This window comes from Podarcis melisellensis (assembly GCF_964234715.1).
Source record: "Podarcis melisellensis genome assembly, chromosome: 6".
Taxonomy (NCBI): Eukaryota; Metazoa; Chordata; class Lepidosauria; order Squamata; family Lacertidae; genus Podarcis; species Podarcis melisellensis.
This window is the reverse complement of record NC_138538.1, coordinates 2161863-2185141: the sequence shown is the minus strand read 5'-3', so window position 1 is coordinate 2185141 and position 23279 is coordinate 2161863. Positions and strand designations below refer to the sequence as shown.

The following is a 23279-nucleotide window of genomic DNA, read 5'->3' as shown; positions in this document are numbered from 1 at the left end:
AATGATTCTATGAGACTTGGAGCACCGGAACTGTCTTCCTAATCTCCATAATCAGCAGTGCCATCAGGGCATTAATTGGGCGCAGAAGTCCAGGTCCCCACCTGGAGAATGAGTAGGAGGCCTCCAAGCACAGCAGAGTTGACTTACCAAATTCCAAAGTCAGTGAAATAAAACTCCTGACCTTACAAAGACAAGAACAAGACCATTAAGTCCTAAGTCTTAAATTACCCAAATGTGCCACTGTCCACAATCAGATCTATCTAGATAAGCCCTGAAAGGCGAGAACTATTTGCCTGCCCTGTTCGAAGCAGAAAGAGATTGCAGAAACGAGAATCCCTGTGGGCTGAGAGACGGTTCCTCCTCCATCGTTCCTGCCAAACGCAAAGAAAGACATCCTGGAACCCGGAGTGAGTGCACTTGATCCCTCTTGCTTAACTCCCGTTCCTGATTTGCAAAGAATTATTTTTACTGGAATATGGCAAACCGCATACTGAGCCCGTTATCTCCACATCCCTGGCGCTGGTTTCATGCCCGCCCCGCCGCTCGATGCTGATATAAATGGCCTTTGCCACCTCTGCTTTTTCAGAGCCAGGAGAAGGCAAGCGCAAGGAGGCAATGGGCAGCGCCAAACACTCTCCGTGATCGAGAATTGGCGGAAGCAGGGCTGATTTTTCTCCTTTAGCCCTTAGTTTCAGAAAGGTGCACTCAGGTAACTCAGATCTGGTCTGCAAGAACACCCTCTGCAGAGTTTAACCAATTTGCCTTTTAATTAGTTTATTTTGTAAAAAAAATAAATAAATTATACACCAGTCTCGCTGGTTGATGATCTCCGGCGGGCTAGGGACAAAGGTGAGAGCTGTTTCTTAGTTCTGCTGGATCTCTCAGTGGCCTTTGATACCATCGACCAAAGCATCCTTCTGGACCGTCTAGAGGGGCTGAGAGCTGGGGGCACAGTTATACAGTGGTTCTGCTCCTTTCTCCTGGGCCGTGTCCAGAAAGTGGTGTTGGGGGATGAGTGTTCAGACCCCTGGGCTCTCACTTGTGGGGTGCCTCAGGGTTCCGGCCTCTCCCCCATGCTTTTTAATGTCTATATGAAGCCGCTGGGAGAGATCATCAGGGGGTTTGGGCTGGGTGTTCATCAGTATGCAGATGATACCCAGCTCTACCTCTCTTTCAAATCAGAACCAGTGAAGGCGGTGAAGGTCCTGTGTGAGTGCCTGGAGGCAGTTGGAGGTTGGATGGTGGCTAACAGATTGAGGTTGAATCCTGACAAGACAGAAGTACTGTTTTTGGGGGACAGAAGGCGGGCAGGTGTGGAGGACTCCCTGGTCCTGAATGGGGTAACTGTGCCCCTGAAGGACCAGGTGCGCAGCCTGGGAGTCATTTTGGACTCACAGCTATCCATGGAGGTGCAGGTCAATTCTGTGTCCAGGGCAGCTGTTTACCAGCTCCATCTGGTACTCAGGATGAGACCTACCTGCCCGTGGACTGTCTTGCCAGAGTGGTGTATGCTCTAGTTATCTGCCGCTTAGACTACTGCAATGCACTCTACGTGGGGCTACCTTTGAAGGTGACCTGGAAACTACAACTAATCCAGAATGCGGCAGCCAGACTGGTGACTGGGAGCGGCTGTAGAGACCACATAACACCAGTCTTGAAAGACCTATGTTGGCTCCCAGTACGTTTCCGAGCACAATTCAAAGTGTTGGTGCTGACCTTGAAAGCCCTAAACGGCCTCGGTCCTGTATACCTGAAGGAGCATCTCCACCCCCATCGTTCTGCCCGGACACTGAGGTCCAGCTCCGAGGGCCTTCTGGTGGTTCCCTCCCTGCGAGAATTCAAGTTAAAGGGAACCAGGCAGAGGTGGTGGCACCTGCCCTGTGGAACGCCCTCCCACCAGATGTCAAAGAGAAAAATAACTACCAGACTTTTAAAAGACATCTGAAGGCAGCCCTGTTCAGGGAAGTTTTTAATGTGTGACATTTTAATGCATTTTTAATCTTTGTTGGAAGCCGCCCAGAGTGGCTGGGGAGACCCAGCCAGATGGGCGAGGTACAAATAATAAATTATTATTATTATTATTATTATTATTATTATTATTATTATTAGTAGTAGTAGTAGTAAACAACGACGACCCTCAAAGTGGTTGCAAGAAAAGTAAAACAATAACATTAGCGATAAGAATAAAATTATCTCAACAGGTGTGGCGGCTTCAGCCAAGATGTTATCCTTCTGGTGTGCTGCCATCTTCAGCTGCCTGCTGATGCGATCAGAGAGTCAGCTGCTTCCAACAGATGCTGTCATCCGGGTCAATAAGGGCGTATTGCATAACGGTAAGTCTATCCATGCTAGGATTGGAATGGACCTCACAGACCAAGGTCCGCCACTTTATCTCCTACCCTAAGAAATTCTGGATGTGCAAATATCCTAAGAAAAGTGTTGACCTTACTAAGGTTTCCAAAATTCCTTGGCTGCATTACCTGAGCCAGAATTCCCAGTATTTAGTGTAAGGTTTCACTTTGGGTGAGTTTTGCAGTCACTCTAAGGAGCACCACCTGGGTCAACTTCCAGGCTGCCGTGAAGCCCAGAGTGCAAGACTTGTGGCAGATTCAGAGCATTCGGGAGCCTGCAAAACAACGAACCTCAAAGGGTTCAGACAAGAGTGAGCAAAGGCCTAGAGGCAGCGTTGGCTGAATGTGGGCCAAAAACTGAATGCAGACAAGACAGAGGTGTTATGTGTTTTTGTTTGTTTGTTTAGAAAAATATTTATATGCTGCTATACAGTCATACCTCGGGTTGAATGTGCTTCAGGTTGAGTGCTTTTGGGTTGCGCTCCGTGGCAACCCGGAAGTAACAGAGTGCGTTTCTTCCGGCTTTTGCCGCTCGCGCATGCGCAAACACTCAAAATGACGTCACGCGTATGCGCGGAAGCGGCAAAACGCGACCCGCGCACGCACAGACGCGCTGTCGCATCTTACGTTCTATTCAGGATGCGAACCGGGCTCTGGAATATCCTGAGGTACCACTGTATTGCAGAAACGTATAGAAGAGGTTTTTAACAGTAAAAAGAGGACAAAACCATACAATGAAAGCACAAGAAGTTAAAAACAGCAAAGTTAAGAAAACAAAAACCAGCAATCCACTCTTAATTGCCTGCCTGGGCCTGGCGGAACAGAAAAGTTGTCAGCAGGCAGTTAAAAGGTGGCACAGAAGGCGCCTGCTGAATCCCTAGTGGCAGAGAGTTCCACAGCCCTGGGCCGATGACGCTAAAAGCTCAGTTTCTCATTGTTGTCAAATGAGCCTCACTAGGGATGCTCCTGCCGGTGATCTCCGTGGTCGTCGGGATATAAGTTGCTAGTTCTCAAGCATATACAGAAGCTCTGTTGGGATGCTTCCAAGGAAATGGGGGCAACTGGCAGGCCCCTAGGTGGCTCCAGCCCAGCGGCATGTAGCTGGAAGATCTCCAGTCCTTGGATGTAACTGCGATTTGAGCTTCAGAAGCCTTCAGAAGCTGAGCACGCAAGCCAGCAGAGATAAGAACTCTTCGCAACAGAAGGGCAGAGAGAGGCTGTGTAAAGCACATTTACAAGCAGTTTATTTCAGGAGAAAGAAAACATGTCTGCTCTCCTTCATGTCCAACAAGAAGCATAAGCAAAAGCTATACACAAAACGGAAGTTCCCAGCAAGCTGTGCTAGAGTGTAAACAGGCATGTGACATACAACAATTCCACACGTCTGTTAAAGTGGAACGGAATATCGTAACAAGCTCTCCCCCCCCCCCACAAGTCAAGGGAAGCAAAGCAAAGCCAACCCCATCTCTGCTGAATTATAATGTGCTCTTCTCTATTCCTTAGCATGTCATGCAAGCCACTCCTTTGAATAATGCTGTTTTTGTAGGGCAGGGGGCCCTGGAGCCAAGTTTGTGGAACCAATGTGGGGGGAGTTTGGGAGCCCCTAATCTAACCCGTCCAGCTCTGCCCTTTGCAACCCAGCCAGCCTGTGCCGTTCGTGGAAGAGCTTCCCTCGCGACACAGCAGGGAAATCCTCCGGCTCCACCGTCCTGCTGCCCTGACCTCTTTTTTCCCACTTGCTTCCACAGCCGTCTCCAGCTCAATGGCGCAGAGCAACGCCCTCCAAGGAGCCATGAGAGAACTTCCGGTCGGAGGCGGTGGCGGGGACGGTGGCTTGCTGGGTGGCGTCCTTGGTGGCGGCGGCGGAGGGGGTCTCCTGGGAGGTGTCACTGGGGGCTTACTCGGAGGAGGTGGCGGTGGCGGCCTTCTGGGAGGTGTCCTTGGTGGTGGCGGTGGCGGTGGTCTTCTAGGTGGAGTCACGGGAGGCTTGCTTGGTGGCGGAGGAGGTGGCGGAGACCCTGTGGGGATGCAAGCTGCCTATGCTGCCCCTCCGGTTCCTGGGGGCAATGGTGGGGCTGGTAGTGGTCCGGGTGCTAGTGGGCTGCTAGCTCCGGGAGGCCTGCTGGGTAGTGGAGGTCTGCTTGGCACTGCAGGGATTCTGGGCGGTGGTGGCGGGCTCCTGGGCAACGGGGGCCTCCTGGGCAACGGAGGGCTTCTTGGAGGCGGAGGCGTGCTTGGCATCCTGGGAGAAGGAGGCTTACTCAGCACCGTCCAGGGACTCACAGGGTAAGCAGGAGAGTCGTAATTCTCGTAACAATTAATCGGCGGCTTGTACAGGGTGGCCACATGGGAACAGGGCCTTTTCTGCAGTGGCTCCCTGTTTGGGGAATGTTCTTCCCAGGCAGAGCCCCATGTTGCCAGAGTTATATATCTTTAGGTGCCTCTGTAACCAGGCCTTTGTCCCTTAACTATCTGTGGCCTTTTAGAAGTGGGTAGGATGTTTGCAGTGTATTGTCCCCCCTGGTTTTAATGTATCTGTGGCTGGATCTACATGCATGGTTTTTAACACTAAGAAAAAGTTAAGGAATGGTTCTGATAACCATATAGCCACATGGCGTTCTGCTCTTCGACGTTATTAAAATGTGACACCAGAGAGCACTGCAGAGCAACCAGAAACCAGCGAGGCAGAGGGGAGAAAGCAAAAGAGAATGTTTCCTGTTTTGACGTTTTAGAACGATATTCCTAATACCGTTCTCATAACGTTTAAAAGGTGAGTGTAGATCCAGCCTATGTGGCGGGTTTGTTTGTTTGTAAGTAGCTTTGCGTTGCCTTGGGCAAGGTAAATCAACTACTACTACTACTACTACTACTACTACTACTAATACTACTACAGTATGTGAGTCACCCTGCTAAAGTCACAGGAAAGTCACACTATATCAATCAAGGTAGTGGCAGCAAATGTGGTGTGGCCACATTTGGAATATTGGGTACAGTTCTGGTCGCCTCAGCTCAAAAAGGATATGTGCCACCAACTTGGATGTCTTTAAACAAGGACTAGTGAAATTCATGGTGGAGAGAGCGATCAAAGGCTGCTAGCCACAGCTGGAACCAGCAATGCTTCTGAATACCAGTTGCTGGAAATTGCAGGAGGGAAGAGGGATCCTGTGCTTGGATCCTGCTTCTGGGTTTCCCATAAGAAGCATCTGATTGGCCACAGTGAGAGCAGGATGCTGGACGAGGTGGGACCCCTTGGACCTGATCCAGCAGGCAGCTCTTCTTCCGTTCTCATCTTCTAGTAAAATATTGTCTACACCAGTAGTTCCCAAGCCTTTCTTCCCACTGACCACTTTCAAATTATTGAGGGTCTTGGAGGAGCACCTAATCTAAGCTGACTGGCTGTCAATGGCTCCTGCATGGCCATGTTGACTGCAGACTGCCTCCAGCGTGAGAGGAGAGCTGCATGACCCTCGAGGCCGGTTTCTGGGTACCACTAGCAGGAGTTGACTGCTGCTCCAAGCCCTACCTGTAATAATATAATAATAATAATAAACTTTTTAATTTATACCCCACAAGCCAGAGCCGGGCTCAGAGCGGCTAACATAAATAAAATCACAGTAAAAATATAACAGGGGGAAAAGAGAAGGGGGGAAAAACCAATTTAAAATACAGGTTAAAATGCAATTTAAAGTTTTAAAGTAGCCGATAAATCAAGACCATAAGGGGAAGGAAACATAAGGGTCAGACTGAGTCCAAGCCGAAGGCCAGGCAGAATAGCTGTCTTGCAGGCCCTGCGGAAAGATGTCAAGTCCTGCAGGGCCCTGGTCTCTTGTGACAGAGCGTTCCACCAAGTTGGGGCCAGTACTGAAGAGGCCCTGGCCCTAGTTGAGACCAATCTAACTTCCTTGAGGCTCGGGACCTCCAAAGTGTTGTCATTTGTGGACCATAAGGTCCTCCGCGGGGTATACCAGGAGAGGCGGTCCCATAGGTACGAGGGTCCTAGGCCGCAAACCAGGTCAAAACCAGCACCTTAAAACTGACCCTGTACTCCACCAGGAGCCAGTGCAGTTGGTAAAGCACTGGATGTGAGTTTCCTGAAAGCACCTAGGCAAACAGGATGCTCACCTAGAGGTGCATTTGGTCTGATCCAGTAAGGTCTTCTCCTTGCATGCTTACAATTAGGAGGTAAAACGTTTTTCTGATCTCCAGTCCAAATGTGTCCACATCCATTTTTTAGAGGGTGGTTCTTGTAGGTCATAAGAGGGAGCTTTGTCCGGATGACCTCACTGCCTGCTTCTTCCTTGTAGGCTACGAATTGTGGAGCTGACCCTTCCCAGGATCAACCTTAGACTCTTGCCTGGAATCGGAGTCCACTTGGATTTATATACCAGGGTAGCGCTCAACGGTAAGAGGTAAGCAGAGCAACTTGACCCCTGCAACTCAAGGCACATGTTGCTGGCAGCTTCCTGGCTCTGGTTGAGGATCTTCTTAATAATAATAATAATAATAATAATAATAATAATAATAATAATAATAAATAATTTATTATTTGTAACTCTGCCCAGCTGGCTGGGTCTCCCCAGCCATTCTGGGTGGCTTCCAACAAAGATGAAAGATACACTAAAATGTCACATATTAAAAACTTCCCTGAACAGGGCTGCCTTCAGATGTCTTCTAAATGTCAGGCAGTTGTTTATCTCCTTGACATCTGGTGGGAGGGCGTTCCACAGGGTGGGCACCACCACCAAGAAGGCCCTCTGCCTGGTTCCCTGTAGCTTTGCTTCTCGCAGTGAGGGAACCACCAGAAGGCCCTCAGCGCTGGACCTCAGCGTCCAGGCAGAACAATGGGGGTGGAGACACTCCTTCTTCTAACCATTACTGCAGAGGATTTTGTTTGCCCAAAGGCTCCCTAGTTTCTTAACCATATGGTGCAGGAAGGAGGAGACGCACCACACCAGCTGCTCTTTAGGCTGGCCAGAGGTTTACACTGGGCTGCTTGCACTCCTCCGGCCTCCAGCTCTTGAGTTGTGCTGGTCTTCATTCTGGACTCGCTTTCAGGAGCTAGGAGGAAGAATGACTCTGAATATAGAAGTTTGGGGGGAGCAACCTTGGGAGTGGGTAATTTCAGGAAGACCTGGCAGTGGGCTTCCTGAATGCATCTGTTGTTGGCCAGTGAGGGAGAGAGGATTCTGCTCTAGATATACTTATGGCCTGATCCAGCATCTGGGCTCTTCTTCTGTTCTTCTGTTAGCTGAAGTGCAGAAAAGGGTCAATTTACACTCCACAGAATGAACTTTAGCTATTTACTAGTAGACTTGTACCCAGTGTTGCTTGGAAATTATAAGAAAAAACAAACAAACCTCCGTGGTTAAAATCAGTGCAATTTTGAAAGGTTTGATCTGCCATCTTGCTTCAAGCTGGCACTCATTTGTATTCAAGCACAGAAGAAAACCTGCGCCTTGATCTGAGGAACCACCATGATAAATTCGGTTATGATATCTTACGAAGTGTCTGAGTGCACAACAGCTTTTCGCAATATATAGTAGGTTAGTTTAGAAACCCCCGGAGCAATCCACAAATCAAATTGTCAAACACATAACAGAATGTAACATAAAAATCATCTTCAACCTTGAAACAGCAAGTTGGAACAATTCCATATAGACTGTTTTCCAGTTTTCCTCAGCCTAATTGGCAATAACCTCAACGGCTGAGTGAAAAATATGTCCTCAATAGCCACAATATGTCCACAATATCTGTGGTGACTGATGGATCTCCAGAGCCAGAGAGTTTCACTACGAGGGGAATGCAACAGAAAAGGCCTTTGACCGGCTCGCTGTTCCTTGGCCTTCACCTAGTGGTGGCATCTCAAGCAGATCCCCCTCCAATGAAAATGCTTCGACTGGCTCATTCATCTTACAGATGTGGGAAGTGCAACCTCCTCCCAACAACTTAAAAGCAGCCTTCCCTGACCTAGTGCCCTCCAGATGTTTTGAACCACAGCTGCTTCAGTCAGCATGGCTGTATGATGATGGGGGTAGTGGGAGATGTCATCCAAAACCTTTGGAGGACCCCAGGATGGGGAAGGCTATTAAAAGCATGATACAAAGAAGCTTCACCAGACTCTCTCTTTTCGTTCCAATGCAGCCTCCTTGGGTTCCTTGACATCGCAGTGGAGGTGAACCTCACGGCCATTGTCCGCCTGACCATGGATGGCACCGGCTACCCCAAGCTGGTGATCGACCATTGTGACACCCTTCTTGGAGGCATTAAAGTCAGGCTCCTTAGAGGGTGAGCTGCACCCATCTGGCCAACCTGACGTCTTAGGGGGTGGGGGATGGAGTGACTCCCCTTATTTATTCCAGGGATGAGGTTGGTGGGCCAGATCCTAATTTCCCCTGATGTCCCTCGGGTGGGTGTTATGTACTGAGTTGAAGAGGATCCAAAATGCAGCAGTCTGATTGGTCCTAGAACAATAGGATTCAGAATGCAGCAGTCTGATTAGTCCTGGAACAATAGGAACCAGAATGCAGCAGTCTGGTTGGTCCTGGAACAATAGGAACCAGAATGCAGCAGTCTGATTGGTCCTGGAACAATAGGATTCAGAATGTAACAGTGTGATTGGTCCTAGAACAATAGGATCCAGAATGCAGCAGTCTGATTGGTCCTAGAACAATAGGATCCAGAATGCAGCAGTCTGATTGGTCCACAGGAGCCACCCAATCCAGCTCCAGGTGGAAGTGAATCTGCAACCTGATTGGCCTACAGGAGAATCCCGGAATTAGCCAATCACATGGGGCCCATTGTGTAAATAATGTACAGTATATAAAGCAGACATTGTGGGGGAACTTCCATTCCTCCTCACCACTATGAGCTGAATAAAGAGCACGAAATCCACTCTCGACTCTGAGTATATTTCGGTCACTTTGACAAAGCAGCAGATGAAACACTCCCCCTTTCAGACTGGCTTTAAACACAAGCTGGTTTGCAAAGGAGAAAGTTCCCTTTGCCCATGCTTAGGGGTATTCAAGAATTTCAGTAACACTCTTGCAGATTTCATGTCCATCTATGTTCAGGACTGAAAATCAGTCAAGCAAATTCATTGGTTTTCATTCACATCTTGCTTGTTTTTAAGACTGCAGAAAATACTTAATTAATTACCTTTTTTTTTACATTGTTTGGGTGGTTTTTTGGTGGATAATTTTTTTCCCTTTTCTCCCCACCCCTGCTCCAGCCTACTCCCTATTGTGGATAATTTATTGGCACGTGTCCTTAACAAGCTCCTTCCAGAATTGGTAAGTGATCAGCCAGGGCAGGTATCATCCAATGAGCAATGGGATCTGGCTCAGGAAATGCATTAGGATAGAAATATACTTGTAGAAATTCAATGTAGTTCCTGGCTTGGGAACCAAACTCTGTCCTTGTGAGATAAGTCTTTGATGTCTGGAGAAATGAGATGAATAAAGAGAATTGTAAGATGCACGTATTAATTTTTGGAAAATGCATAAATAAAAATAATAAAAAGAGATCATCTTTGATGAAACTTAAAAGGAGGAAGAAAAAAATAACTGCGAGCACAATTGCTTTGCATATATTACAATTTGATTTCTGGCATGTCTCATTAGAACATTGAATTTTTCAGCTGTGTCCAGTCCTAGACATCACCCTGGGCCTAGTGAACGATCAGCTGGGACTTGTGAACTGTAAGTGTCTCTTGTGGTTCCTTCTGTCTTCCCATTCTTTCATATGGATGATCTCACTGCTCCTGCAATCTGGGGCGGGGTCCGACAGCCTTTTATCTCTGGCGGGGTAATGGCGGTCCTGATCCCCCAGCGACTCACCTCCCTGTTTTGCCCAAAGGCGAGCACTCCTCCTGCGAGTACTCAGGTCTCTCCTTCTCTCAGACCTCAGTCTCTGCAGCTCGGGAGACGTCAGTGGGTTACTAGACCCAGAGGCCGCCTCAGCCTCCCCTGACCCGGTAGTGGAGCAGCTGTAAGTGATGGCCAAGCTGGAGGCAACGAGGTCATCCCTGCATCTGGAGCCAGGGCAGGCTCAGGCCCCTGACTCGGCCCAGCTGGTGCTTGTTGCAGGGGAACCTGTGCAGATTGGGGCTCTTCAGGATCAGGCCCCAGACTTAGTTCCGGTGATGCCTGAGGCAAAGGATCCAGTGCAGACTGAGTCTCCTCTGGCTCCAAGTCCGAGTCCCAGGCCATCACATCCAGTGAAGTCCATGTCAGGGACTGGGCAGAGGAGGAATGGTGGAGACCTCCTCCCTAGCCTGACCATTCCAGAGAAGAAGAAGACAGTTCAGAAGTACAGCAGGGGCTTGAGGGAGGTCACAGCTCAGAGGCAGATGAGGGGGAAAGCTGGGAAATAATGGGAGAGGTAGAGGAAGAAGAAGAACCACCAGGAGGGCGACACCTGACGGACACAGTGTCTTTAGAAAGCATTCCAGACCACCACCATCCCCGCTCCCAGAACCCGGCGAGCCTTGAAAGTAGGAGAGCAAAGGCTCAGATGCAAAGGGCCCTCAGCGTCACCCGTAGAGGAGATGGTGATGAATAAGGAAGTGGGAGGAAAATGGGCTGGAGAGTCACTCAGGACAACACCATTATTCCAAGAGGCTGCGTTCCAAGCCTCTCTCCGTAAATATTGAATAAAGAGCAGATGGTCAGGACTTTTCCTCGTCTTATCCGTTCCTGGCAACCTGCTGTGGGGTTGTGTTCTCGGCTACCTAACAGCCCACCACCTTCCCAGGGGTGTCTATTCCACTGTCAAATAGCTCTTGCCATCAGAAAGTTCTTCCTAATCTTAAGTCTGAATCCCCTGATTATGAGAAGCCTGGGGAGCTCTTGACAATCCAAAGCATGAGAAATCCTAAATTCTTCCTCCTTCCCTTTCTCTTTCCTCCCAGCTCTGGTCCCTCTGGGTATATTGGGAAGTGTCCAGTACACTGTCTCCAGCCTTCCACTCGTGACGGGACATTTCCTGGAAATTGATTTGAATGTAAGTCCAAGTTTGCTGAGATGGATCTTGATGGTGGGGTGGCCCCTGCGTGGATTGGCTCGGACTCCGCAAAGTCATCTGCTTTGCTTGGCTGTGGGTCTTGGTCAACTTCCCCCATGGGAGTGGACTTTGAATCTGGCTCTCCTTGCTCTGCTTTTATTGAACTCACTGGAGAAGATGATAATGGGTCCATTGTCCTATTAGTTTCCTCTGTCACTGTTTGCAAAGCACAGTCATACCTCATGTTATGTTTGCTTCAGGTTGAGCATTTTCAGGTTGCATCACACGGTGGCCAGGAAGTAACGGAACGGGTTACCGGTACTTCCGGGTTTCGCCGCTTGCGCATGAGCAGACGTGCAAAATGACGTCACGTGCAAGCGCAGAAGCGGCAAATCGCAACCCGCGCATGAGCAGATGTGCAGACACAGGTTTTGTTCTACTCAGGTTGTGAACTGGCCTCCAGGATGGATCCTGTTCGCAACCAGAGGTACCACTGTATCAGGCAATGGATAGGAACACCAGGGAACATGGATGCATTGGGTGTCATGAGCCAAAGACTAAGGCAGAGAGTCTCAAACGTTCAGTCTTGCTAAATGAAAGCCACGACCCTGTCTCAGCTCTCATGAATCCCAGCGCAGATGCATTTCAGGGTAGTTTCTCCCTTGCTTTTCCCTCTGGAGAAGAAGAGCCTTGCTCCTGGAGAAGCACAGAACATGGATGGTGGCTTAAGGGCAAGGTGCGGGCACCAGGTCCTTCTTCCTCAGAGTCTCAGATAAAATTTTGCAGTTGTTTCAAGTGTCAGAAAAGATTTGCAGATGATGCCCAGCTATACTGGATTATGAAAACTCAGACTGTGAAGAGCATCAAAAGGTTCTCTCCAAACAGGGCAAAAAAGGCAGAGGCATGAAAATTGGGTCTTATTTGGGGAAGGGGAAATCACAGCTCCTTGCTGATGTATGGGAGGGAATCGTGGACCAAGGGCCAGTGTCCAGGGGTCCATCTGCACCTCCACTTAATTCATTTTGTGCCCTACTTCTTCCCTCATTATTTTGCAAGAACAAAAGACATTCTTACTGCCAGGATGGCATTTCGATTTCCCATCTTTTCGCTAACTGGTAGTAAAGCGAAAAGCGATTTTAAGAATCTGCTGGTGAGGTCACACCGGCGGACACTTCCTCCGCTATCTCTGCTTGGTTGAGTTCCACCTCCCTTCTGCCTCCACCTCCTTTGTAGGACTCTAGTCCTCATTGTCGCTTCTGGGAGTGACCCTGTTCAGCTCTGGTCAGTAGGCGGTTGTGGCGGCGGCTGCCTAGAGCCACAAAGAGTTGTGTTTTGTCCACCTTCCCCAAAGACACGCTATTAGCTCTTTCAGAAAAATCAGATGTGTGCGATATTGATGGCATGCACAAGTTTTCCAGGTGGCAAATAATAATAATAATAATAATAATAATAATAATAATAATAATAATAATAATAAAGCGGATAACAACAATAAAAGTAACACAACATTCTAAAATCAATTCATTTTAAAACCAGTTCAGAATCAAATTCATGGCAACCATTGGGCTAGAGTTCTGTGAGGATTACCATAGGAGGGGGTCAGGCTGTGCCTTGGCCAAAGGCCTGGTGGAACAGCTCCGTCTTGCAGGCCCTGCGGAAAGATGTCAAGTCCCGCAGGGCCCTGGTCTCTTATGACAGAACGTTCCACCAGATCGGGGCCACGGCCAAAAAGGCCCTGGTTCTGGTTGAGGCCAGTCTGATCTCCCTGTGGCTCAGGACCTCCAAGATGTTTTTGTTTGAAGACTGTAAGGTCCTCCGTGGGACATACCAGGAGAGGCGGTCCCGTAGGTACAAGGGTCCTAGGCCGTATAGGGCTTTAAACAAGGAGGTGGGGAGTGTTGGGAACGCCATTCCTTCTTTCACTTCCAGGTGTGTGTGTGTGTGTGTGTGAGAGAGAGAAGCTTTGTGTCTCTTTTTCCTTCCTTCCCTTCCTCCAAGGAGAGAGCAAAGCTTTCTTTCTCTCCCCTGAGGATGGAGAGAGGGAAATCTAAGCACAAAGGTGGAAGGGAAGGAAGGAAGTCAATGGGATTCACACGGTGCGAAGTTCCTCAAGGTTTGGGAACCCGATGCCCTAAACCCATCTGCCTATTTCCGGGTGGAAATCTCTATTCCTGTTTTGCAGCATGCTTTTTTTTTGGGGGGGGGGGAGAAGTGATAACAAATGGTGCATGTGTTTTGTTGTGTGTGTGTGTGTGTGTGTGTGTGTGTGTATGTACAGGCACCGATGAAGAAAGCAGGGCCAGGTCCACAAGCAGACAGAGGGGTGGAGGGAATGAAAACCAAGATAATGCCATTGAAGCCCTAACTCCAGGTTTCAAAACTTTTGTTATCTGTGCACAAAGCGGTCAGGTATGGACCTGTGGAGGTCAGCAGAGGACAAAAGGAAAGCAGAAAACGTGGATGTTCAGGTGCGGTGAGGATGAGCCCTAGGAAAGGGGTGTGATAAGCAGTTCTTTGCCTTGACTGGGTCAGCCTGAAGTTTTAGCACTTCAAGTCACAGATCTCCTTCCAGGCTGGCTCTGGACAAATTGGTGACACCTCGGCCGGTTGCATTGCCTGAGGACAGAGAATGTCCCAGCCTGGGATGCAGAAGGGGCAGCTGTTTATTCCATGCCACTGCATGGCATCTTTTGCCCTTTTGCAAGGGATAACGGAATAATCTCCCTCTTAAGTAAGAACATAAGGATAGCCTGTTGGATCAGGCCAATGGCCAATCTACTCTAGGTTCCTGTTCTCACAGCAGCCAACCAGATGCCCATTATGGGAAACTCACGAGGAGGACCCACGGGCAAGAGCAAATTTCTCCTCTCCTGTGGTGTTCAGAAGCATCGCTGCCTTCAACTGTGGAGGGCAGAGCAGAGCCATTGTGGTTAGTAGCCAAAGACAGTGCAAGACTTCACTTGCACCCCAAGAATTTTAGCAGCTCTGGGCAAAAAACCTGGGTTGACTGTGGAGATGGGCTGGACTGGGAAATTTCACATCCAGGCCTTCAGCTGCCAGGATTATTAGACTAGCGTTTCCTGCCACCTTCCTTAAAAAAGTAAAGGGACCCCTGACCATTAGGTCCAGTCGTGGCTGACTCTGGGGTTGCGGAGCTCATCTCGCTTTATTGGGCGAGGGAGTCGGCGTACAGCTTCCGGGTCATGTGGCCAGCATGACTAAGCCACTTCTGGCGAACCAGAGCAGCGCACAGAAACACCATTTACCTTCCCACCGGAGTGGTACCTATTTATCTACTTGCACTTTGACGTGCTTTCGAACTGCTAGGTTGGCAGGAGCAGGGGCCGAGCAACGGGAGCTCACCCATTGCGGGGATTCAAACCGCCGACCTTCTGATTGGCAAGTCCTAGGTTCTGTGGTTTAACCCACAACGCCACCCATGTCCCTGCCACCTTCCTTAGATGACCTTGAAAACCTCCTCAAAGCTAGGATTCTATCCCATCACGCACGCAGAAAAATGGGACCGCCTGCCTCACATCCTTGTTCCTTCCCTCTAGACTGCGGTTGGGCAGGTGGCTGGACCCCTCCTCAACTACCCGCTGGGCAAGCCAGAAGCTCCCCCCATGCCGCCAAGGGTGCCCATGCCCCCCATGCCCCCCATGGCCGACACAACCAACTCCCAGCTGGGGCTCTCGGTGAACTTCCTCAGCTCCGTTGTGGCTGTTCTGCAGAAGCAAGGGGCCCTGAACATCGACATCTCTGATGGGATGGTGAGTTGGGAAGTAGATGCTGGGGGGGGGGGGCATTTCTTGGCACCTCGCATTTCTTGGCACGGGAAGCTGAAGTCACAGGGGGTGAAATATACTCAGAGTCGAGAGTGGATTTCATGCTCTTTATTCAGCTCATAGTGGTGAGGAGGAATGGAAGTTCCCCCAGAATGTCTGCTTTATATACATTATTTACACAATGGGCCCCACGTGATTGGCTAATTCCGGGGTTGTCCTGCAGGCCAATCAGGTCACGGATTCACTTCCACCTGGAGTTGGATTGGGTGGCTCCTGTGGACCAATCAGACAGCTGCATTCTGGAGCCTATTATTCTAGGACCAAAGGCCAGGCGGAACAGCTCTGTCTTGCAGGCCCTGCGGAAAGATGTCAAGTCCCACAGGGCCCTAGTCTCTTGTGACAGAGCGTTCCACCAGATCGGGGCCAGTACTGAAAAGGCCCTGGCCCTAGTTGAGACCAGTCTAACCACCTTGTGACCTGGGACCTCCAACGTGTTGTCATTTGTGGACCTTATGGTCCTCTGTGGGCCATACCAGGAGAGGCGTTCCCGTGGGTACAAGGGTCCTAGGCTGTATAGGGCTTTAAAGGTTAAAACCAGATCTTTAAACCTGACCCTGTACTCCAACGGGAGCCAGTGCAGTTGGTAAAGCACTGGATGAATGTGACCCCGCAGCAAAGACCCCGTATGGAGCCTCGCTGCGGCATTCTGCACCCACTGGAGTTTTTGGGTCAGCCTCAAGGGCAGCCCCGTGTAGAGCGAGTTACAATAATCAAGCCTGGAGGTGACCGTCGCGTGGATCCCAGGGGCCAGATAGCTCTCTCCTTCTCTGTGAATTTGTCCAATCCTCATTGGAAGCTGTCCACCTTAGTCACCACCACTGCCTCCAGTGGTAGGGAGTTCCATAGTTTAACGGTGCGCTGCATGAAGAAGTAAAATAACTAGCAAAGAGCTGGGGAGTCTGTGTTATCTTATGCCTATTTTCTCTCCCCCCTTCCTTCTCCCCAGTTCCCTGAGCTTCCTCCTCTGACGACATCGACTCTCGGGGCCTTGATTCCTTCGGTGAGTCCACGCAGTTGATGCTGTGCTGCCTGGATCTGAGCTCTGCTTCAGCTTAGTTTTACCTGCACAAGTGAACTTTTGATTTGAAATATACTGGGAGTCGAGAGTGGATTTCCTGCTCTTTATTCAGCTCATAGTGGTGAGGAGGAATGGAAGTTCCCCCAGAATGTTTGCTTTATATACATTATTTACACAATGGGCCCCACGTGATTGGCTAATTCCAAGATTCTCCTGTAGGCCAATCAGGTTGCAGATTCACTTCCACCTGGAGCTGGATTGGGTGGCTCCTGTGGACCAATCAGACTGCTGCATTCTGGATCCTATTGTTCTAGGACCAATCAGACTGCTGCATTCTGGATCCTATTGTTCTAGGACCAATCAGACTGCTGCATTCTGGATCCTATTGTTCTAGGACACATCCGACTGCTGCATTCTGGATCCTTTTGTTCTAGGACCAATCAGACTGCTGCATTCTGAATCCTATTGTTCTAGGACCAATCAGACTGCTGCATTTTGGATCCTATTCAACTCAGTACATAACATGAATCCAAGCAGCCTCAGATGGAGAAAGCTGTGAAAAGGTCACTGCAATAATTCCATTGGCACCCAGTTAAAAACAACAAGATTCTCCATTGCCTGGTTCCTGCATAAAACATAAATAATGACTAATAACTGCAAGAACAAAAGGACTGTTTGCCACATTGCAAAAATACCTGTACAGGTATCATAAATTCAAAGAAAACCACAAAGCAAACGCAGCCATTAGACCTTTAGCCCTACATAAATTCTTTCACTTCAGTCTCAAGAGATTTTAAGGGATATCTACAGCAGGCTTCCCCAACCCGGTGCCCTCCTGACACAGGTGGGCTATAAACACAACAAGCAAGTAATAAAGCGAACGTGGTTTGCAGGTGTTCCAGATGTTCCCAGAGCCACGCTCCCTCCTTCTGAAGGTGTCGGTCCCTGATGTTCCAACAGTGAAGCTGCAGAAAGACAAGGGCCTGATCCACCTCATGGCCAGCGCTGAAATCCTGGCGTCGAAGCCAAATGACGCTCATCAATCTCTCTGCACCCTGGAAATTGTGAGTATCGAGAAATAGGCTTCCTTTTTTAAAAAAATCTTTTTCATTGTGTTTTACAATACAAATTTAAATTCAAACAATAAACATCATCATCATTTAGGATTCCCTGAATGCTTTGATTCCCCTTCGCCCTTCCATGGTTACTATTTTCAATCTTTTCCCAGAGCTTCCCTTATTTTCCCTGTTTTTCTTGAATAATCCAATTTTACCTTATTTTTTGGTACATTACAAATGTTACTCAAGTCCTGCCAAAGTTTTTAGTTCTTTACAGTGTCAATTTCCCCCATTCCTTCTTAAAAGTTCTTCTCTTCCTGGTTTCTGATTTTCCCGGTCAATTTTGCCATTTCGGCATAGTCCATCATCTTCATCAGCCATTCATCTCTGGTCGGGACATAATCTTCTTTCCATCTCTGGGCCAGTAGTTGTTTTTCTTCCAAATAATATTTATTAAGTTTTCCAATTTAATAATCCAATAGAAACCACATTAAAAGATTCCAATTTGGTTTGGTTTGGCTTGCACTTTCTACTTGCACTTTCAACGTGCTTTCGAACTGCGAGGTTGGCAGGAGCTGGGACCGATTAAAGCACAATAAAACATCAAACATTAGAAACTTCCCTAAACAGGGCTGCCTTCAGATGTCTTCTAAAAGTCAGATAGTTTACCTCCTTGACATCTGCTGGGAGGGCGTTCCAACAGGGCGGGCGCCACCACCGAGAAGGCCCTCGGCCTGGTTGCTTGTAACCTCACATCTCGCAGGGAGGGATCCGCCAGAAGGCCCTCAGCGCTGGACCTCAGGCTGAACCATGGGGTGGAGTTGCTCCTTCAGGTATACTTGCTTGTCATACATGCTTGTCCCCATGTGGTCCTTACATCAGCTCCACCCCTAGGACCACAACGAACTTCTAAAATATTATCCAAATTTATATAGGGATACACATTCTGTGTTTCAGGCTCCGGCCGAGGAACTTAGCAGTGCTAGAAACACTATAATTATGGCCATTTGGCAAGTATTTATCTGACGCTGGCAGTGTGATATGGACAGATTGAAGATGTGATGGAGCCACCACCGGTGTGGCCCTGTAATGGGAAAGTCAAGTCAGGGAGTGGCTCTGGAGTCATGGTTAGGGGACCCAGACTTTTCTAGGGCTTACGGGGAATCAGGAAGGGCTTGGTTAAGAAACGAACCATTTCCCAATTTTTCACCGCAGGACACAACTTTGCTGGCCTCCTTTTCTGTTGAGGACAACAAACTGAAAATCAGTGTTGCTCTTGAGAAGTAAGTGTGGCACTTCTTAACTTACAGGCACTTATATTTTAAGTGCAATATTGGGATTATTTTATTACACGTTTTAATTAGGGATGTTTATATTTCAACATTTGTGGAATTGGTTTTTAAACTTGTAAACTGCTTAGAAGCCTGTTTTGTTTTTAAAAGGTTTTTATTAATAAAAACGACACTTGAAGATCTCTCTCCTCATTCCTTCCCTGAACTGTGCTTCCTCCCTCCAGAGGGGATGTGGGAAAGTCCATTTGCATCTGATCTCTATTTCCCTCCCTGGAGCCAACTAAGGTTGTCTGAATCCTCAATGACTGCTCTCAATTTTCTTCTTTTTCTGCAGGTCACATCTCTCAGTTGCTTCCTCGTCCATTGGGAAATTTGATGTAAGAACATATTATATCTATTTATTTATTCAGAACACTTGTACCCCACTCTGCAGCCAAAAAAGGCTCCCAGAGTGGCTTATGTACAATCAAAACAAGATGGTCCCTACTCAGAGGCTTAAAATCTAAAAAAAAAGAGAAATGAACATGACACACAAGGAGAAAGGGACAAGGAGGGAAGAGGAAAAATAAAAGCTCCGGCACCAATTTCTAAGCTGTGGTTCCTGATGGGGCTGACTTGTCACTGCAGAGCTGATGGAAAGAACTCTGCTTCCCAGCTCTCCCACATCTCGAAACCACTTATTATTTTAAAATTCCTAAGCAGTATGCAAATATACAACATAAATAAATAAAATAGTATCATAAAAATGGAAACACTATATAAAAACAGTATAACCAGTACAGTGGACGCTCAGGTAGCAAATGTGATCCATACGGGAGGCATGCTCGCAACCCGCAGCGCCGCATCTGTGCATGTGCGGGTTGCAATTCAGTGATTCTGCACATGCGCAAAGCGCGATTTAGCACTTCTGCACATGCGCGACCGCTGGAAACCGGAAGTAACCTTTTCCAGTACTTCCGGGTTCTGGTGGGTCCGTAACCTGAAAAAATGCAACCTGAAGCGTCTTGTAACCGGAGGTATGACTGTATATATATTATTTTATTGATGCTATTGCCACAGGTTTCTCGTAGTCTTTGAAGAGAACAATAAACTTATCAACTGAACTGAAATCACTTCTTTTGTTGATGCAGGTCTCCCTCATGGAGGGGTTGGTCAGCAAGATCTTTGATGTTGCGTTCCTTCCCGCTATGAATGGTAAGGACGTTCTACAAAAACCGTGATTTGATATTCCATCAACTTTCTTTCGCTCTGCGTGAAAATTCAGAGCGGAACTCATTGCGTGCCAAGCCATGGGCAGTTCAGACTGTAGTCTTGGCAACATCTTTTGCTCAGAGAGCTGAAATGAGATGGGAATGGAGTGCAGGGATGTCGCAGGTAGCCTTGATTTTGGATCCCTGGATAAAAATTGCTTTGCTGCAGGGATGGAGAAGAGCCACAGCTCAGGGAAATGAAATAAATAGAGGTGATTGGTTGCAAAATAAAAAATAAATAAAATAAAAATGTTGGGAAAATGTAGGTTGTTTCATAGAAGAAGGTCGGACGTGAAAGGGTCCAGCTTAGCAGCGGGTGTCATAGCAATCTGGACAGTATTTTGACAGAGAACAGCAGTGATCATTCGTAAATGTGCAAAAGTCTTCCACTCCCAAGTGGAACACTTATTCCAAGAAATGTTGACAATCTTTTTCTTTTTTATAAATAGGGTAAGGTTACCAGATGTCTCCATTTCCCGGGGACAGTCCCTATACAAAATCCTATTGTTCCTTCCAATTTCTCCCATTGTTTTGAATATATTGTAATACTCCAATAATTTGGCAAGCCACTCTGTTTTTGTCGGTAATATACCACTTTTCCAATTTTTGGAAAAGTATCTCAAAAGAGAAGATAGACAAGGACTGGAAGGTGTTTAAAGGATATTTGCAAAAAAAATCAGAACTCCTATTAGAATAAACAAGTTCTGTTATAAATACTGAAATACTAAATAAGATGGATAACAATGTGTAACCGAAAAAGAAGTAGAAAGTTGGTTTAAAAGCGTGTGAAAGTAATAGAAGTGGAAAGAAATTGCAATTGAGTAGATTGGGAGTCTAGCACAAGGGTGGGGTGAGGGATGAGGGATGGTGGTGGGACAAGGAAGTATGTGTGGGATTGAGTGTGGGTATGTATGAATATTGTTAAGGATTGAATGAAATGTATGTTTGCCTGTATATTTGTAATATGTATGCATTAATGATGAATTATTTTAATAATATTTTTTTAAAAAAACACCTATCATTCCTACTAAAGTTGAAAAGTGTCCCCGGATTCATTGAAAAAAAATCTGGTAATCTTAAAATAGGTGCAGGTGTGAACCAGAAAGAATGCAAAATAGAGAAATTTGTTCTTGGAAGGCCCAGCTCATATTTGCTACATTTTGGAGCCTCTGGTTTCCTCTTCAGGAGAAATCTGAAACTCCCAATTTCTGCAGAAGCCGCTTGCACAAATCTTGCTGCTCATCTGACACCAGGGACAGGCAGCTCCATTCCTACAACCTGCTTTAGGGATCCCACAGAATTCAAAAGCTTTAGATCACTCCTGGGAAAGAAGACTCTCCCATCCTGAAAGGTGCTGATCTATTGATCTTCCCAAATCTGGTTACATTTCCCTTTTGTGGGATGTGAAACACAAGAGCAGTCAAGTACAACATTCCTAGAGTGAACATGTTTACACATGGGGAGGAACGTTTGTCCAGCCAGCAGGTCAACTTCCTGTTTCCTTCTGGGCTGGGACAGACTTCCTCTGCGTGTGACTAGAGGTGGGCGTGGCCTCACCTGTACAGGTAACAACAAAAGCATAGGGCAGGGCAGCCATCTCTCTCTCTTTGACTACATGCATTGAAGAAGCAACATCTGCTTAGCCAAAGATGCTCTCTTGGCCAAGAGAGGACAAAGGGACCGTCTTCTTATGAGATAGTTTCCAGGTGTATGTTACTTTTCTAAGTTAAGTCTGCATTCTGGGATCCGATTGTAAACAGAATGATGTGTGAGTAAACCTTTTTATAGAAGACTGTGTCGTGTCTTATCTTTTATGAGGGAATAAGGGGAAAAAACCAAAACAGTTATTAGGGAGGCTTTAGTGAGCCTGAGCAAACACATCTGCTGCAAGTTTAAAAAGGGGAATGTTACTCTGCTAAATTGTGACCTTGTTTACACAAGTTGGAAAAGCAATAATCAAACAATATATCCTCTCCTGCATCCCTGAACATTCCCACACCTTTGGGATCCCTCGTTCCTTCTCTCCCGGAGGGAATAATCAAATCTGCCTATTTCTGCAGGTGATATTTTGTGGCAGATATCAGAACAAAACAATATTTATCAAAAAATATCTATACTGCCAACATTGTGGGGGAAATACCACGGATGCAAACAGCAGAAAATCAGCAGTAAAATTGCATTTGTGAAGCAAGTACAAAATAAATAAGATGAGACAGCCTCATCGCATACAGTTTCCCCTTCGTACTAGAAAACTAATATTTTTCTCCTTTCTGGCTGCAGGTGTGTTAGGTAATGGAGTTCCTCTCCCCAAGTTGCTGAATATAGACTTTGACAATGCTGACATTGATGTCATTGAAGTAAGTGCACCAACTCTCATCATTCCTGGCGGTTTTTTGTCACAAGGCTTAATTGTCATGACAGGCTTAAGCTCATTCCCAAAGAAGCATTTCCCACCTGAAGACTTTTAAACTGACTTACTAGCAGAAAGTGCCTGGAGTTCTTTGAGAATTCTTAGAAACCAAAAAGTACAGTTTGGAAATCAGTGGTTAAAATCAGTGGGGCTCTGAAAGATTCAGCCCACCATCTTGCTCCAAAATGGCACCCAATTGTATCAAGACATGGAGAAAATCCTGCTCCTTGATCTCAGGAACCGTCACGCAAATTTCGGTTACGGTTTCTTAAATTTGGGGTTTTGAAAGGTTCCGCCCGCCATCTTGATTCAAAACAGCATCCAGTTATATCCAAACACAGACACAAATTTGTTCCTTGATGTCAGGAACCGTCATGCAGAATTTGGTCACAATATCTTGAAATATAGCTATATTCTGGATTAGGTCGGCCTTTGGCCTGGTCTGGGCTCTTTTTGTGTTCTTATGGGAAGAAGTTTTTAATGTGTGACACTTTAATGTATTTTTAATCTTTGTTGGAAGTCACCCAGAGTAGCTGGGGAAACCCGGTCAGATGGGCGGGGTACAAATAATAAATTTATTATTATTATTATTATTATTATTATTATTATTATTATTATTAATCCACTAACGAGGGCATTAGACCAGAGCTGAGGGGGTCCCAGAAATGAGAACTGAAGCTCTCGGTTTCATCCTTTTTTTGCAGGATCTGCTTGTGTTGTCGGCGTGAGTCGAAGAGGAGACCAGAAGGTACTCAGTGGAGCGCAAGGGCAGTCGGAGAAAAGGCCAGCTAGTTCCAGACCAATTTGCCCCACAACATCGTCTTTCAAGCTGTACAATGCATTTGAATCAAGCTGGGCTCCTTCCAGGAAAACACAGACTGGGTTTTGAGTGCAGGAGGATTCCCGCAAGACCCTGTCACTCACAAGATCGTGGTATTTCCTCCGTTCCCTTCAGCTTTGCCATTTCCCAGAGGGTGAACACACATAAACACACAAACTGCATTTCCTGCATTGTTTCAATAAAACGTTTCTCCTTTCCACTGCATTTGGAGTGA

At 47.2% G+C, this 23279-nt stretch overlaps 1 protein-coding gene across 1 annotated transcript; it reads left to right on the top strand.

Annotated features, from left to right (window-relative positions):
• The first annotated feature begins 585 nt into the window (after positions 1-585).
• BPIFB4 (BPI fold containing family B member 4) lies at positions 586-23279 on the top strand. The gene is made up of 16 exons (XM_081916895.1): positions 586-709; positions 2202-2333; positions 4100-4637; positions 6656-6760; positions 8493-8636; positions 9580-9640; positions 9988-10048; positions 11260-11351; positions 14909-15121; positions 16143-16196; positions 17108-17278; positions 18488-18555; positions 18899-18941; positions 19695-19758; positions 22095-22171; positions 22929-23279. The coding sequence occupies exons 2-16, from the start codon at positions 2222-2224 to the stop codon at positions 22950-22952; spliced, it is 1827 nt and encodes a 608-aa protein (XP_081773021.1). The 5' UTR covers positions 586-709; positions 2202-2221; the 3' UTR covers positions 22953-23279.